At 43.0% G+C, this 18,635-nt stretch overlaps 1 protein-coding gene across 11 annotated transcripts in view; it reads left to right on the top strand.

Annotated features, from left to right (window-relative positions):
* The window catches only part of ERGIC2 (ERGIC and golgi 2), a 196,480-nt gene extending 189,265 nt beyond the window's left edge, over positions 1-7,215 (top strand). For all 11 annotated transcript variants that reach the window (XM_085652343.1, XM_085652335.1, XM_085652344.1 and 8 more), the window contains one exon: positions 6,334-7,215. In XM_085652343.1, coding sequence (XP_085508469.1) covers positions 6,334-6,399 — 66 coding nt within the window. In that variant the 3' untranslated portion in view covers positions 6,400-7,215. The remainder of the gene's footprint in view (positions 1-6,333) is intronic.
* The last annotated feature ends 11,420 nt before the right edge of the window (positions 7,216-18,635 follow it).

The following is an 18,635-nucleotide window of genomic DNA, read 5'->3' as shown; positions in this document are numbered from 1 at the left end:
AAATGGGTTGTCCTTTGTATAAAGATTTGTTACGCTTTAGCAAAAAAGGAACCTCCAATGGGGCTGCCAGCTCATTCCAGTACATCTACTGCAGCAACTGCTGCTTTGTCACGTGGAGTCCCACTTATTGACATGTGCCAGGTGGCCACATTCACCAGACATTACTGCCTGGATAGTCCAGTCCAGAGGCACGGCTACTTTGGCAATTTTGTCCTCCGGGACTTTCTGGTGTGAACTTGGTTCGCAGACCCTCCTCCGGTGTTGGTATTGCTGGGGTATCTATTCTAAGGTAAGGAATCTATAACTAATTTCTCTTTCAGAGGAACAAGTTACTTACCTTCGGTAATGATGTATCTGTAAGAGACATAGGTCAGTTATAGATTCCTTACTGCCCCACCCATCCTCCCCGCTCTGCGAACTGATTTCTAGGGATAGGGATTCCCTTTCATGGCCCTAATTTTGGTGCCCTAGTGGTCAGTGTATTTAATGGCACTGCGCTTCTGGCGTGTAAAGTCGTGTCAAAACTAATGTTAGCACGCAGGGGTGGTGTCTAAGCAGGCACCGCAATGTCATCCCGGCGACCACGACACTGACGATGGACGCAGAGTTGACCGACGCCACCTACCGACGCGCAATGGTACTGCTAAGAGAATAAAATCTCCAGATCCAGTCTGACGCCTGGGGGTAATTCTAAGGTAAGGAATCAATACCTAACCTATGTCTCCTACAGATACATAGTTGCTGAAGGTAAGTAACTTGTTCTTCTGGGTTAATACAGCACCTCTGGAGTTCACCAAGTGCCTTACGGTGATAGCCACACACCTGCGCATACAGGGCATCCACGTCTTCCCTTATCTGGACGACTGGTTTATCAAAGGTTCCACCCTCCAGATTTGTCGCGAATGCACACAAATCACGATAGAATTGCTTCACAGATTAGGATTTACCATCAACTACATAAAATCCCACCTCAGACCCCTACTTGCAGGCCACTCTCAACTCCGATGTAGGCATGGTCTTTCCAAGCCCGACTCTGAATCAGTCTTTTCATACACTGCTTCCTCTTTTTCAGCCACATCAACAGGTCACAGTGAGAACAGTCATGCGCCTCGGAGGCATGACGACCCCATACATTGCCATAGCCTCCATGCCAGGTAACACATGTTTCCGTTGCAGGAGTGCCTAGTGCAACGGTGGTCTCCAGCGAAGGGCCTTTGGGATGATCTAGTGTTGATCAGCCGCTGCACATGTAGCTCTCCGCAGTGGTGGAACACCAACAACCTGTTTTGGGGGCGGCCTTTCCTTGACCCTGTTCCGTAAAGGACTGTCACAAGGGACTCCTCTCTTACGAGTTGGGAGACCCACCTACAGGAAATGAACTATTCAAGGCCAAGGGAAGCCCTCTCAACAAGGTCTCTATCAGCTATCTGGAGCGTCTAACTACTCATCTACAATTGAAGGCTTTCCTACCTCACCTGATAGGTAGGGTCCTTCTTACCCACACGGACAACATGACAGCACTGTATTACCTTCAGAAGCAGGGGGCTACACCTCCCTCCAACACTCCCAGTTATCTCAAACCATTTGTTGGTAGGCTCTCTGTCTCAAAATTCATTTAATAGCCGAATACCTTCCAGGGATGGACAACTTTGCAGACCTTTTTAGCAGGATACGGCAACAAGTCCACTTGCAAGTCCTCCACCACTACTTCAAGAAGTGGGGTTTTTGAAAAATAGATCTGTTCAAACCACAGAAAATATCAAATCCCCAGACTTCGCCTCCAGGTTCCCCTACCCATAGTCCTGGGCAATGTACTATGGATGAACTGGTCGGGTTATATGCCTAGTAGCCCTTTACAGGTTGTGGAACGCGCCTTTTTAAAGGCCCGTTTTGTGTACTCCTCCTTAAACATCTCCTCAATCATTCATAAGGAAGTGGGGTTAACCCACCTGGAAGATTTGTTACTTAAACCTATTCCATTGTGGCGTTCAATATGGGCTAAACCCAAGATAGAATTTACAAAAGCAATTAATCTGGATTGTCTAGCGCTAGATTGTGCTCTCAGTATTCTGTGGCTCTCCTATATCAATGTCCTATATCATTGACACTCTTAAATTAGCATTTGGCTTTTTTGGGTTCTAGTATTCTTGTGCCCTGGAAGTCCGAGATTAAGACCCTTTCACTAAGTGTTAGGGTGGAAAAAGAGCTCTTCCTGATGTAAGGAAACCCACAGTAGTTACATATTTGTCATATTCCCTGCCTGACTGCTTTCAAATGTACCGGTCTCTCGTGACAAATGTCCAACACCGCCTTGTTTTAACAAGATTGCAGCTGGGTATAGTACATCACCTTGTCACTTTCCCTGTCGTTAATCAATGGCATAGTACATTGGTTCTGTGTTCCTGGGACAGTACCTCAAAACAGAGCACTCACCACTTTGTTATTCTGCCAGTTTTATGTTGACTTAAGGAAGTAAAGTACTGTTTGAAACCAATTTTTATTGCATACAGCATTAGGGACCACAATGCCGCCATGCGTTTTCTGTGTATTATGGAGGCCCCTGCAATTTGTTTTAGCGTTGCTTCCTATAGTTGGGTAGCAATACGTATCTGGAAAAGCATTATTAATCAATTGTAGTCCTGTTTTATGTGTGCATGATCTTAAACACTGTATGAATATTTTAATATTTTCATTTGTTTATAACATTATGATGCACTGTGTCTCAATCATTTGTTCTTTAATGGCCGATGCTGATAGTGCAGAGTAAAGATTTTGAATCAAACTGGTCTGGTATATTTGGCTACGCTTTTCCGCCTCTCCCTTCCATTTGTGGTTCGGAGGCTTTGGCATACATCCTTCAGGCTGATCCTAGTGACTCCCACATAGACCCTCTGGTTCCATGCGAGAGGCTTCTCAACAGGCCGTACCTTCTCGTGCAGAACCATGGAGAACCCGGGCACCCAGATCCTGGTTTGCTCAACCTTGCGATCTGCCTCCTGAGGTCATAGAATTCAGATATCTCCATCTTCCTCCTAAATGCACAAGTATTCTTAGAGGCAAGCCGACCTACCACCCAGGCCTGCTATGCGGTAAAGTGGAAAAGATTTGTGTGCTAGTGTCACTCAAAACAAATTGATCCTTTTGAAGCCATGGTGCAGGACAGTGTTACCTTCTACATCTACAGGTTTCTGGTGTAGCTTTCATCTCCATACATTTACACTTGGCTGCTGTGGCTGCCTACCTTCAGAATACATACAGAGACTCTTTGTTGCTTACTCCAAACCCCACAAAAGAAAGGCTCTATCCAAATCAGACATTGCTTGATGGATTGTCAGATGCATCCAGACATGCTAAGCTAAAGTTAAAAGAACTCTACTCCCTGCTGGTCTGTCTGTTTGGATCCGTCGGCATGGGCAGACCAGCAGACGTTCATCTCTGCATCTCTAGATTTGCCTTGTACGCATCACAGGGAAAGGATCTGATTATACACCTTAACCCTGATACTTGCCCTAGAACGCCCTGAGGAAGCCCCAGGCTGGATGGCCAGTGTAAGGGGACGAAACACGTGTTGGCTGTGAAATGTCCTACTCTGGTCTTGAAGCACTATGAAATAAACTGCAATCTGTTCCAGAGAACAAGTGATTTGTCTTACTCGTTCTGGCACATCTACAAGGTTAGATCCTGAACTGCAAGGTTTGAACAGACTGGTCTTAGTCACCCTCTTTCGACTTCCTGTTGAAGCCAGTATCATATCTAACTGTGACTGTTAATTTTAAAAAATCGGACATTTCGGAACACTTGAATACCCTGGCCATAAACAGACGTTCTCCAGTTGATACTGGTCCCTACAGAGCTAAGACAACCTCAACCTTGAAACCCTAATCTTGCAGACTCCAGAATACAACGCCTTGACTAGGAAGGACACCCAAGGTATGGAACATGAATCCATATTCATGCACCCTACCCCTCTACCATACGCTTATTTGCAACTGACCTCTTTTGTGGAGCAGTTAGAAAGGACCTGACATACTTTAGGCTGCAGTGACATTTCCACCTTAATCCTTCTGCAAGACTTTGTGCGGTGTCTGATTTCCTTTTATAGCACAAACCTAGCCAAAAAACAGTGGAGCGCTATACAGTCCGTGGACTGTTCATGTCTTTAATCATCTCCCTAACGTTGTGGTATTGATTGCTGTTGCTGTTCCCATTTCCAGTGTTATATAAAGTATGGTATGTATTTATTTTAGGTCTGGTTTAGCCACGGTCTTTTGATGTTACTAAAATTATACAGTTGCTTACCTATAGGGCTTTCAGTTAGTCCTGTTCACCCGTTGGTCCGTTGTTGTTCATGTTTCTTCAGTCCACAAGAATAATGGTTCAGCCCACTTAAGCAATTGGCTAACATCCCTGTAAGTGACGGCATTCCTCCCTTTCACAAAAGCACATCCGCACATAAAGTAGTTCCCTAATGATAGAGACCACTATGGAATTGAGTGCTTTTTGCGATCAAAAAACTTTTTAGCTTTTACCCATTTTTAGGTCTCGTCTACGCAGCGCTCATGCGCTGCATAGGCAAAAAGACCTTTTCCGATCACTTTGGCTTTTCAGCCAAAAACGTGCACGTGTTCCATTGCCTTCAATGGCCACGCGGGCACGTCTGGAGATTCACTTGCGGGAGCGCACGGCGCCATATGGTAGCAATTATCGCTCCTGGCGCTGCACGCTCCCGCAATTGAAACTCTTTCACTCGCTCCCTACTCTCGCCCCTCCCCCTGCTGCCTCCTTTTAGCGCGAGGAACGCGCTTGTTCTTCAAGCTAACAGCACTGCCAAATTGTGTATTGAAAAATGGCCTTCTGGGACTGCTAATCAAACCTCGAGGAGCCCTAGTTCCCAGGTTTACCTTACTGGAGATGTTATACCTCCAAAACAATTTCTAAGTTTATCAATCAAAATAGTCAACATGAGCAGCCATCCATTTTCTCCCACCCACAGGCATTCATATGGGTCAGACACAGGAATCGGGATCCTCAGTCCAACCAGGCACATGGAAACAATCTGGACGCACTTTAAGTTTCGTCATAGTATCAGCATGCCTTTTCGATTACGCTATTTCGAAATGCAAGTGCGCTGCTGGGACTGGTCAGCAACACAGCACGGACCCGAAGATCACCAAGAAGAGAAACACAGCAATTTCTAACTTGCTGAAAAATGCCGCAAATGTATCCTATGTTGTTTTGACGGCAATGTTAACAATCTAGTATCTCGTGCACAATGATGGGTTGCCGGGGCCGCAAAACCAGGACTTCGCGCAAATGAAAATGTTGTGCAGTAAACTTCGAAATGTTGTAGACATCTTAGACTACACCATCAACATCATTTGCCGATCTATAAACACTTCATCGCTGCCAGGAGTATGAACAACGATTTTGAGAATACGGAGAACATTTGTAAAACCCAAAACAAGCATTGGCATAGCCAATAGGTCTCGCCTTTGGGACCTTATAAGTGTTTAGTTATCCAGCCCAATATCCTTGGTGCAACAACATCTACTGTTGCATGGCTAAACACTTATAAGGTCCCAAGGGCGAGACCTATTGGCTATGCCAATGCTTGTTATTATTCAGCAAATAGCACAGCTGCTTCCCAAATATCCAAGTTTTCGAAAAGCAGTGACGAAACAAAACTAGCATTGGCAAAGCCACAAATCTGGGAGCCAACAACAACAAACGTTACCTCACTGACTCATGCTGTGCATTTCATAATCGCAAACACCTTTTTTTTTTCCATACCTAAGTTAGAGATGCCTAAAAGTTTAGTACATCCGGCCCATAGTCATAAAGCCTAATATGGTGTGCTAGGCGCAGATACGTTACTGAAATGTCTTTAGAAAGATGTTAGCGATTTTATTTGTAATCTGTTAAAGTGCCAACCAGACTTACTACATTATTTTACTAAGCATCTATTGCACCTTTGTGATATTGTCTTCGCTCTTATTTAGCGCAGTGTGCATAAACGTTCAAGTTTACAGACATAGTTGTCCTCTAGCAGGAGCAGTGGCGCAGATTTGTGGTGTGTTAAATTCCAAAACACATGAATTAAATGTACTGTGTCCAGATCCTCTCTCCCATACTGCTTTTTAATGTTAGCATCACATCTTCTAAGAGCAGTTGTTTCTTCGTTATAAGCACTGACCAGTATTTCAAGTTATTAGGAAATTGTGAATGTGCCAGTTTACAATGTCCAACGCTGAAAGATCTGCTCTTTCACAAATGTTCTACCTATTTTGCCCTGTTCAGTTCGAAACAAATGTATTTTGTTTTCTTTTTTTTTAGGTTCCTCTGCACCATGGAGACACAAATAACCACATACCTCTACTTAAAGAAAACAATACGCATTGACGAATACACCTGGAACCATGTTCCAATTGTTGTGATGAAAGCCACATTTTATTTCAATAAAAGACCAAAAACATTGTGCAGTATATTTCGGAAAATGCAAAAGTATAGGTTTTCCACTAGAAGATAAAGCACATCAGACCAACCCATAACAAAAATAATCTTGTTGTGAAACAGACCTTTTAATGAAATGAATGCAAATGGTCACACTTTGAAAATACTTGCATTTCACCTTACGTTTTTTGATCCTTGGCAGCGTTAGGTTTGGGAAATGGTATTAGTCTCCATCCCTCAACCAGAATGTGCCTTGTACATTGTTCTTCCTTATTATAATGTGTTTTCGGAAGAAATCAATTGAAGACATCACACGTCTATTTGTACCAAGGCTCAAGGAAGCACTGCCAATTCAAAAGCGAGATTTAAACAGAGCTGATTAGACCAAGATCACACAAGGGCGACGAGTATGGAACTTGAAGCTTTCACCCTATTGGGCTATCTTCAGTGACTTTGTCCTATATTTGCTGCATACAGTTGTTTCAAAGCGATTATTGTTATAAACTGGAAACGCACTTTTGAGGTATTGAATATACGAGGATGCACACTGCTCTAGAGAACATTGCAGTGGTCGTATGAACATGTAAATTTGTATTAAACAGATTGCTATGTGAGTTGTGTGGGGTTTACCATCAGGGAAGTGAAATATTTAAAATTGTTTGAAATGCTTTTTAACTGGCTGTACTAGCACATCGAAACAATTGGTTTTTGTACCATCTTTGGAGTAAATATGACGTCAGAATTAAAGAATGTTGAGATTTTAAACGTCATTCACATGTTCCTGTTTTGAAAATCTACTTTTATGAAATCTAGTGTTTAGGTCTATCTAAGTAAAGGGCTTTAATAATAAATGAAATGGGCTCTCGCAATGCCGGCTCCAACTCCCAGCATTTTCCAGTCCATCAAATTCACCCCTGCTTGTTTTATGATTTGAACTTGGCTAGAAAAGTGTTCATTGTTACCACGCATCCTTTCACATAAAGAGTAGCATAGTGCTCACAGGTTATTCTGGGAAGACAGTACAAAATAGTGCAAAGAATAGCCAGGGGAATATTGCAAAACTGTTACGAAGAACACTTTTGCTAGAAGTATATATATATATAGTGGTGGCAAAATGGAGACACAGACACATCTTGGGTGTATTTATCAGTGTATTCCATTGGCTTATATTGGGATATTCTTCTCAAATTAAAAAATACATTTTAAGACTTTGAGGAATTGAAAATAACTTATCCTATCATTGTGACATCTAATCATGATTTTATAAAAATACTGATTATATTGCCAATTTTGCACAGGTATTGCACCAAAAATGAGAAGGGTTTTTGAAATGGATTCATGTGTGTCAAATTCAGAACCGTTAGTGCAAATAATAAACTGTAAGTCGATTTTTTGCTTCACAAGGAATGATTTTAAGTTGAGCACAGAGCACTTTAATTTAAGTATTTTAATGAACACAACCTGTTCAAAGATTGCCGCTATGCATTTTGAAAGAATGTAATGCGAGTCCTTTTTCTATTCATATGAAATAATCACGTGATGTATGATGAAATTAAATACACGCACGAGAATGGAGGAAACTGACATTGAGAAAGCCGATAGGTGAAACACGTTTGTCAGAGGAGGGGGGGGAAGTTTGCACAATAAACACCAGCGAGGAAATCATCCGAGTGTGCTCTCCGTTTTTTACAGCGCCGAAAAGGCAGCTGTGTTGTAGAATTTGAAGCGGCTCACCACCGCTGGAGTGAGCACCCGGGGAAGAAAGGAGCGACTGCGGTGAAGTTTGGTTGTAAAAAACAAATTGTCCGTCAGCCCGGAAACTCCAAAACGAGAATGGCGGCGTGTGAAGTTCGACGCCTTAAAGATTGACTAACGGACTTTCATTACCGGATGTGCAGGCGAGGACGTTTCCGAGTGGTTACCCGGGGAGAGCGATGCCAACAGCCCGGTGAGTCAGTCCCCGAATATTCTGACTAACAATTAGAGCAGAGTTTCTATCCCGAGGGTAACGCTGGTGTAGGCAGACAAACATACCCCCCTCACTTACTAACATTGATAAGCAGTGTGAGATAATTCGTACAATTCTTGCAACATGTCGAGTCTACAAGAGAGGGAGGAAGCGGCACAAGATAACTTCAGACAAGGAACAGGGACAATTAAAGCACAGTCAAAAACCAGCACTACGAGCAGCAGTGCGGCATCAAATCTCGTGATTCTATATCAGACACTGGAGAAAGCACATGAAAGAGAATTAAGAAAATGGTGGGAAGCCACCTCATTACAGCGGTATATTGACTGTGATCGAATACCAAGGGGCCTACGTATTTTCAAGAATATCGGCTAATAAGGGAAACAAGACCAAGACCGGCCCAACAAACTCACCCCCCTCAGGAAAAGAAATCCAAAAACCTAAAAAGCGGAAAACAAGGAGGGGGAAGAAGAAGGACCTACCCCAAGAATTACACGCAGCAAGGGGAAGAGGGGCAAATGGTGAGTGCAACAGAAACAAAAGAAGAAGACAGAACAGTGATCAATCTGTCGAATAAAATACGAACTACAGATCAGATAAAAGTCTTACAACTTGGTCCCACATTCTGTCCAACATCTAGCTTCAATTATACGAATACTCGAATTGACCTTTTTAAATATATAATGAAATTGAAATTACAAAAAGTTTTCTTGTTACATCCTGAAAAACAATCTTCAAGAAATGAGAACGAAGAACCATGCAATGAAGACACAGGAATTAACCCTCTAGTGGGTCATGATCTTGAAACCTTGCTTACACTACAGAATCTAGAGACATCAAATGAGGAAATGGAAACAAACTTGGATGACTATTTGGAAGGGGCAGGAATAAGGCAATCTAGTGGATACAGCAAATTTAAAAGAAAATCGAGAACCGTTCCACAAATGCCTTATGATGCAATAGACGTTTTCAATGAAGCTGTCATCATGGATTTGAAAAATCTAGCTAAATCCTATTCTCCTCAGAATCGAGACTTTAATCTTTCAAGAAAGGAATGGGAAGCCATGAAATCCCTAAAAGAAGACACCACTATAGAAATCAAACCCTCAGACAAGGGGGGCAATATGGTTGTTTTCAACAAAGAGGACTATCACAAGGAAGCCATGAGGCAACTGAAAGACATAGAATGGTATGTTCCAATACAGAGAAAGGATTATGTCCAATGCATTAGTGAATATCACCAAGAATTGAATGACTGGCGTGATGAGGGCATGTTGGGACAAAATGAATACTTGTTTCTTCATTGTGATACCCCCATTTTACCCCCATTTTATCATTTGACTAAAGTGCATAAAGACTCTAAACAGCCACCTGGAAGACTGATAGTGGCTTCAATTGGGAGTCTTTTAGAACACACGGCGATATACATTGACTCCTTTCTGGCACCTTTAGTCAAAGATTTGGCTTCCTATATCCGTGACACACAGGATTTCTTAAGATTAATAGAAGGCATCACGTGGGACAAAGATATGCTCCTCATAACTTTGGATATAACAAGCTTGTACACGTGTATCAGACATAAGGATGGAGTTAAGCTGTGGAGTGGTTTCTCGGAAAAAGAGAATTGAAATTTCGAAAACCTAATGAGATGCTCCTTAATATGATTACTTTCTCCTTGAATAATAATATTTTTATTTTTGCAGGCCAATTGTATTGTCAACAACGCGGGACAGCTATGGGCACGTGCTTCGCCCCCAGCTACGTGAATCTATTTGTGGGCTGGTGGGAGAAGCACGTGGCCTGGGAAGATGTTAATTAAATGTGGATGGATAAGATAACACAATGGGCAAGGTACATCGACGATCTCTTTGTTGTTTGGTGGGGCAGCCGCTCCTCGGCTGAGGAGTACGTAGCCTCGCTAAACAACAATGAGCTGAATCTAAAATGTACCTATGATATCAGCGATAGATCAGTGACCTACTTCGACCTGGAGTTGTATGTAGAACATGATACATTATTAACTCGACTGTATAGAAAATCTACAGCGGGAAATGGGGTTCTACATGCAGGAAGCCATCACCCAGTGAGCCAAATAAAAAATATACCCTTCGGAGAGTTACTACGATTAAAACGGAACTGTACAACTCAGGCGAGCTTTAAAATAGCCAAAGAGGAAGCTCTGCAGAGATTCAAGAGAAGGGGTTATACCAGGGGAGACCTGGTACAGGCTGAGATTAAGGTGGAGAAAATCAACACATTAGATACATTAGTAGCGAAAACTTCTAGAAAAACAACTGACAAAGGACCAATAAGAATAACTAGCTACAATGAAAGATCTAGCAGTATTGTACAGATTTTCAGAAAAAATAGGCATATCCTACAAACAGATAATATTCTAAGGACTAAACTTCCAGAATACTTATTAATAACATACAAGAGGTGCCCCTCAGTGGGGGATCATCTCATCCACAGCCACTTCTCCAACATCCCTAAAACTCAAAACCAAATGGATATTGTGGGATTTTTTCCATGCAAACGTTGCAAGGCCTGCAAATTCAGCAGTAAAATCAATACTTACCAGGGCAGACCAGGGGATCCTAGGCCTGTCCGTAAGATACAGAGATTCCTAAATTGCAATTCGGAATATGCTGTTTATTGCTTGATATGCCAATGCCAAAAACGTTATATTGGTAGCACCATAAATGCAACAAAAAACGCATCTTAGAGCACATGCGTGCAATTTCAAACAAGGATGCAGCCTACCCTGTTGCACGCCACTTTGAGAAATACCATCAAAGCAACAGGGACCTCCTACAGTTTTACTGTATAGACCAGGTGGCAAAACAAGAAAGAGGAGGAGACAGGGTACGCCAATTAAGGGCCTTGGAATCAAAATATACTATAGATCTACAAACCAAGGCGCCCACAGGCCTGAATAACGATGAGGAGCTATGGGTACATCTGGAGTAAAAAGTAATTTTAATGAAAACAGACAGCAGATGTCATCTCAGGTTTTTGCTCTAGAAGATGCTAGATATCTCCCATCTAAAATAGACTCGACGGACTAAGTAAGCCCACTCAGGGCTCAAAAGTGGTAGCAAAATGGAGACACAGACAAATCTTGGGTGTATTTATCAGTTTATTCCATTGGCTTATATTGGGATATTCTTCTCAAATTAAAAAATACATTTTAAGACTTTGAGGAATTGAAAATAACTTATCCTATCATTGTGACATCTAATCACGATTTTATAAAAATACTGATTATATTGCCAATTTTGCACAGGTATTGCACCAAAAATGAGAAGGGTTTTTGAAATGGATTCATGTGTGTCAAATTCAGAACCGTTAGTGCAAATAATAAACTGTAAGTCGATTTTTTTGCTACACATGGAATGATTTTAAGTTAAGCACAGAGCACTTTAATTTAAGTATTTTAATGAACACAACCTGTTTAAAGATGGCCGCTATGAATTTTGAAACAATGTAATGGGAGTCCTTTTTCTAGTCACATGAAATAATCACGTGATGTATGATGAAATTAAATACATGCACGAGAATGGAGGAAACTGACATTGAGAACGCCGATAGGTGAAACGCGTTTGTCAGAGGAGGGGGGGAAGTTTGCACAATAAACACCAGCGAGGAAATCATCCGAGTGTGCTCTCCGTTTTTTACAGCGACCAAAAGGCATATATATATATATATATATATATTTTATAAAGCATATGCAGAAATGTTTGCTCATCTGTTATCACCGGTTTCTCATCAAGAGTAATTTCAACCATTTCAAGGACTTCACTGCAATATCTTAAATTAAATGAAATACTTTATTCAGTATTTTTTCCACCATAAATGTACAAGAGACAAACAATTATATATAAAATAAATAAGACTAAAGTACGATAAAAAAAACACATAAAAGAGCTCTAGCAACAAATCTCATCACAATTTACAGATTCAGCAACATGAGAAAATATATAAAATAATGAGATAAAAGTACTTGATCTCGGAGCTAAAATAAATAGCGGCCATGTCTACAGAAGTAACTGTAGTCATAAGATATCACCTTAACAGACTAGCCATATGTAAAATACAGTCTGGATAGGCAGTAGTACTATTTGGAAAAAACGATAGCCTACTGGAAAAAAGCAATAAGACATCTTTAGTAGTGCCTAATTAGAAGTCAGAGCTCCTGGCAATACAAGTTTTAAGTAAAGAGGCCCAGGCCATCAATTCTGATCTAATGCACCAGTTTCAATAAAGGTATTTGTACATTGTGCAGACAGTGGTCTGCTTAGACTCAGCTTGCAGGAGCCGTAGGGCATCCTGATACTGTCTACAACCCAGTTGTTTACATATAGGGATAATGCAGGATTTTCTGGGGCGAGCATAGGAGGGACAAAAAAGTTTAATATGCCAGGAATTTCTTGGCCTGCTGACACGTTGGGCATGTGTTTTGCTCAAACAACAACAGGGGTTTCATTTCACTTGAAGCGACAAAAATGGTAAAATACCATATTGAAATTTAAGATGTATACTCCTAGCAGCTATTGGGGTTATGTAATCTTAAAAAAGGCTCAAAAGCTGTTATTTCAATCTTAAAGTCTAAAAAGTTAGCAGCAATATAATCCTCTTGAATGTTCCTAATTTCAACAACATGCATGTACTCCCAGAAAGACTTCACGAGAGAGGCCCTAGAAAGATGTTTCATAGTAGGACAGGAAGACTAAAATTCTCTTAAATCAAGTTTGAATAACCAGTTTTGGTATTAGAGAGCCATTTGATTTTGCCAGTCACATCATAGGAAGCTACGTCCTGGTAGGAAGTATAATAGTCCTCCAAGTTAGGGGGGCCTAACGGTTGGGCTGCTCGACCTCGGACCTGGGGGAACTGGGTTCGAGTCTCGGTAACAACGCTAAAACCTCCTGATTCTGGGCAAATCACTTAATCTCCCCGTGTCTAACGAAAATAAATAAATAAATGAATGTGTGTCCCCATGTTAACGTAACTGGTGCTATGTAAAGCGCTCTGATACCTGATTGGATTCGGGTCAGGTTCGCACTATATAAAACTCTGTTAAAAAAAAAAAAAATGTCTGGTGAGTACTTGAGCCTTCGCCAGTACAGGAGTGGTCCAAGTTGGGCCTTATGGGTCGTGGCCTCAAGGCCCAGGTCCAGTCTAAGTGGGCTCAATGGACTATTTTTTGGGAGGTTGGTTAAGGCTCTTATAAATATGTTTTCGGCCATCCCCAACTGGGCCAATATAGCGTTGCCCCATACAATGTACTGCCCTCTGCCTTGACTCTGTACACCTTTAGGGCGGGCGATACCCGGCTAGCTCTGGAGGCCTTGAACAATCTTAAGATGGCGGCAGACTGCTGCGTGAAAGTCAGGCTACTTCTCTCAACCTGGGGCATCCAAGACATTGATTTAGTTAGCTTGATCCCCAGGTAAATTCACCCACTAACCTGTCTAGCGGACTGCCTTCCAGAGTTGTCCAGCCCCTGAAAGACTTGTGCGTGCTGATGACCAGATTCTCTTGGAGTGATTGATCACCAGTCTTTGCTCGCTGCAGAAGGCAACGAACTTGTTCACTAAAAGTTGAAGGCCACTCGGGGTCTTTGATATCAGAAGGGTGTCATCTGCAAATAATAGGAGGGGAATCTTACGACCAGCCAGTCATGGGACGTCATTTTGAATATCCTCTATGTAAAGCGCCACATAATTTAAATGTAGATGAACCAAAACACCCAGGAGGACGTGTAGAACCCCTTAATTTTAAAGGATCCCTCACAGCTTTCCTCTTGGGATGAGGTTGAAGGCATACTTTAAGTCTACAAAGATCAGGTATAGGTGCGCTTTTTTGAGTAAAACTATCTTCCAATATATTAATATAAACCTAAAGACCTAGTCGATTGTACTAAACCCTTTCAGAAAATCTGCCTGCAATGGGGAGATGGCCTTATGGTCCTCAATCGAACCTTCCAGGTTCCCTAGGTTTTGCTTCGCAAAGACCTTTTGGGCAACATCAAGACTAATCGGCCTGTGGCTTGAAGGGGAACCGTGCAGCCCTTTTTAGGTCTCGCCTAGGTAGCGCTTGCGCTGTCTCGTTGAGACATGCAGTATATGCTTTAGTGGGGAAGTCCCCGCCTCTGTTTTCCTATTTGTGTTTGAGTGTGTCTTTCAAAATTTCCTACTTGCTATTGAGTAAACCAGTTTTATATCCCTCCTTTTTCCCTCTTGGCACGCAAATGGCTATTGGCCCTTTACTGGTATTAGTGCATTTTTTTGGTGTCTGTTGTCTTTTGTGGATCTGTTTTTTTAAATGTGCTTTTTTAAAAATGTTTTTACTTCGATGCATTTATCTGAGCCGCTGTTTCTGGAACTGAGTTGCTGCAAGTATCGGACTGCCGGCTTGCGGAGAGCCAAAAAGCGGTGAGCATCGCTTAAGACTGGTTTGGAAACATTGAATGTTTTCTTTTCACACGCACGGGACAACCTTACTGACGCCCTCGTGTCTTCTGTTTATAATGTGAGGCTCGCAATGACGCCCACGTGTCTTCTTTTTAAAATGAACAGCTCGCCGACTTGCACCACTCAATTAAACATATTAATCCTCCCCCCATAATATATATATATATATATATATATACACACACACATATATATATATATATGTGTGTGTGTATATTTATTTTTATAGCCCGGCACGCTTTTAGAATAGCGTCTGTGTGCCTTCATTTTGACCGGCGTAAGCAAGGGGGGTGCTACTGGTCCCTCGCCACAGCTTCAGGAGGAGTCCAAAAACACACCCTAGGACCTCGCTCTCCTCCATGGCATCTGACGCTGCCTCACAGCCCCCTCCGTGCCGATTCCACAAAAACAATGCGGTGCGAGGCACAGGATAGAGCCTGCATGCCTGCGGCTTCGAGCAAACACTCCCCCATTTAAACACTATTCAACTGTTGTTGGAGGCATGTGGGGACAATGGAGCGCTTTGTAAAGGGACGCTAATCACACGGTGACTGTTTTCTTCATTAATGTTTACATTTCACTTTCCATCTGCCGTCAAATATCACCACGTTAAAAAAGCATTGCACCGCTCATTTAAAATTTAAATCCTCCCCCAATAATGTATATAAATATATATATATTTATTTATTTTAATAGCGTGGCACGCTTTTAGAATAGCATCTGCGTGCCTTCATTTTGACCGGCGTGCGCAAGAGGGTGCTACCGGTCGCTCGCCACAACCTCAGGAGGAGTCCAAACAACACACACTAGGACCTCGCTCTCCTCCAGGGCATCCAACGCTGCCTCATAGCCCCCTCCGTGCCGATTCCACAACAACAAAGCGGTGCGAGGCACAGGACAGAGCCTGCATGCCTGCGGCTTCGAGCAAACACTCCCCCCTTTAAACACTATTCAGCTGTTGGAGGCGCGTGGGGACAACGGAGGGGTTTGTAAAGGGACGCTAATCATACGGTGACTTTATTTTCTTCATTAATGTATACATTTCTCTTTTCGTCTGCCGTCAAATATCACCACGTCAAAAAAGCATGTTTAGTGACTGCTTCATTTCGGGTGGGCTAGAGTCAAGGAGTTGCATGGTGCGAACCTGTGGTTCCAAAGTTTACCAGAGAAGTGTGTGGGTGAATTGAATCTCTTCCGGTTGAACTGTAGACTCTTCGCCAAGCATCAGATCTTTATGCCCTGGGTGCATCAGTAGGGACGACTGCTTTGTTGTGAATTATGTGCTGTTCAAGCCTTGATTGATTGATTGATTGATTGTGAAACTTGTATAGCGCAGCTTTCGCCCTACGGGCATCTTGGCGCTTTAGACTGAGAAGACAGCATCAGAGACGGCAGAAGGAAGGCCGAGTGCGCATGCCTAGATTAAGCTTTAGGATATAACCAGGTCTTAAGTCCCTTCCGGAATTCAAGTAAGGAGTTGCACTGTCGCAGGTTCGCAGGGAGCTTGTTCCACTCGCCAGGAGCTACCGTGCTGAAGGCTCTTCCGCCTACCCTCATGCGCTTGTATCTCGGGACCACCAGTAGACCAGCTGTAGATGAACGTAATTGCCTACTTGGTAGGTAGCGAGCAAACCTGTCCTGTAGAGGGGCTGGACCAAGTCCGTGCACTGCTCTAAAAGTTAGACACAAGGACTTGAAGAGGATCCTTTCTCTCACCGGGAGCCAATGTAAGTCCCTTAGTGCTCTGGTGGACGAGGAGCGGCGTTGCCTTTCGAGCACCAATTTGGCTGCGGCTGACTGAATCCTCTGCAATCCTTGGTGGACATACTGCGGAGCCCCTAGATACAGGGAGTTGCAGTAGTCAAGTCTGCTTAATACCGTGCTGCGCACCACTGTAGCTCGCGCCTCCCTAGGGAGCAGAGGTAGAATACTCCGAAGCAGCCGCAGCAGGGCAAAGCAGACGTTAGCAGTCTTACTAGCTTGGGAAACCATCTGCAGATCGTCGTCGACGATTACCCCAAGATTGCGGACCTTCCTAACTGGTATAAGGGGTCCTTCCTCAGGTGTGAGACAGAATTCAGGAGGAAGATGTTTGGGAATCCTAAATGGTGAGCAAAATACCACCTCAGTTTTACCGCTGTTAAATTGAAGAGAGTTCCTTCTGAGCCAATCCGTAGTCTGTTTCATACATTGATGGAAACGATCCATGGCCAGTGCATCTTCCCCTTCAAGAGAGAAGGCCAGCTGCGTATCGTCAGCATAGTTCACCAAGCTGACTCCGAAAGATTTTATTAACGGAAACAGGGGCCGCAGGTAGATGTTAAAAAGGATGGGACTAATTGCGGATCCCTGCGGCACCCCGTACGCAACTGGAGACCTGCTAGAGGAGAACGGTGCCAGGGTAACTACCTGCTGTCTGTCCTCAAGGTAGGAGCGGAACCATTGCAGTGCTCTGCCCTTTACACCTATCTGCCTCAGCCTCTCCAGCAGGACAGGGTGGCTTACCGTATCAAATGCTGCCGACATATCAAGGAGTACTAAAATCATAGCACTCCCGTTGTCGGCTCGCATTCGAAGGTGGTCCAGCATGGTGATTAAAGCTGTTTCGGTTCCGTGACCAGGATGGAATCCGAACTGATCCCTATCTAGCAGAAGGTTCTCTTCCAAAAACTGAGACAGGGTCTTGCTCACAGATTTTTCCAATAATTTCACCGGGTACGGCAGAAGGGAGATGGGCCTAAAATTGGCTGGCACCAAAGGGTCCAGGTTCGGCTTTTTTATTAGTGGGGTGACTACTGCTAGTTTCCAGCGACCTGGAACAGATCCATCAGTTAAGGATTGATTACAGATCATCCTTAGCCAAGGAAATGTGTTGCGTCCATAAAGCTTCCAGATTTTATGGGGGAGAGGATCTAGAGGAGAGCCAGACGACACGCTTTCAGTCAGTTTATCAAAGGTTTCATGGGAGAGAGGTTGAAAGCTGTCCAAGATAGCAATCGTTTTTAGGTCTCCATCAGCAGGACTGGTTGTTTCCTCGGGGCCATCCTGGATGTTGACCTGCAGATTATTTACGATGTTGGAGATCTTTTCCTGAAAAAAGAAGGCGATTTCGCTACACAGAGTTTGCGAGGGGGAAACTCTATTAATCAGACAGTCCGGGTTAGTAAGATCACGAACAATCTTAAAAAGAGCTTTGGACCCGTTAGAAGCCTGTGTAATGGAATTAGCGTAAAAATCTGCCTTCGATCTCAGGATGAGAGTTTTATATTGCAGTTGTACTTGTCTTAAGACTTTTTTATCTTCCTCAGAGTAGTTTCTTCTCCATTTTCTCTCTGCCTGTCTGCGAGAGAGTCTAAGATGGTGCAGCTTCTCATTATACCAAGGGGCAGATCTTTTCCTTATCTTTTTTAGAGGCTTTATAGGAATGCAGTAGTCTAATAGCATAGCTATATGTTCCGTAAATGACTTATAGTTATCCTCAACGGACTTATTGGGGAAAAAAAAGATTAACGTCAAGGGATGTGATCAAAGAGTCAGCCTTTGCTAGTTTGGCCCACTCTCTGTCCAGCCTGTGAGAGTACTGCTGGCTAGACGTATTCTTCTTACATGGCATCGCCAGACTCAAAAGGATGAGAAAATGATCCGTCTAATTCAAGGGCGTAATACTAGATACTTTTATTGTGTCTGGATTGGCAAAAACCATATCCAGAATGCGACCTTTCTGGTGGGTGGGACTGGAC

Source organism: Triturus cristatus, chromosome 4_1 (genome assembly GCF_964204655.1).
Source record: "Triturus cristatus chromosome 4_1, aTriCri1.1, whole genome shotgun sequence".
Lineage (NCBI taxonomy): Eukaryota > Metazoa > Chordata > Amphibia > Caudata > Salamandridae > Triturus > Triturus cristatus.
The sequence above is the reverse complement of the archived record's forward strand: the minus strand, read 5'-3'. Positions and strand labels throughout refer to the sequence as shown.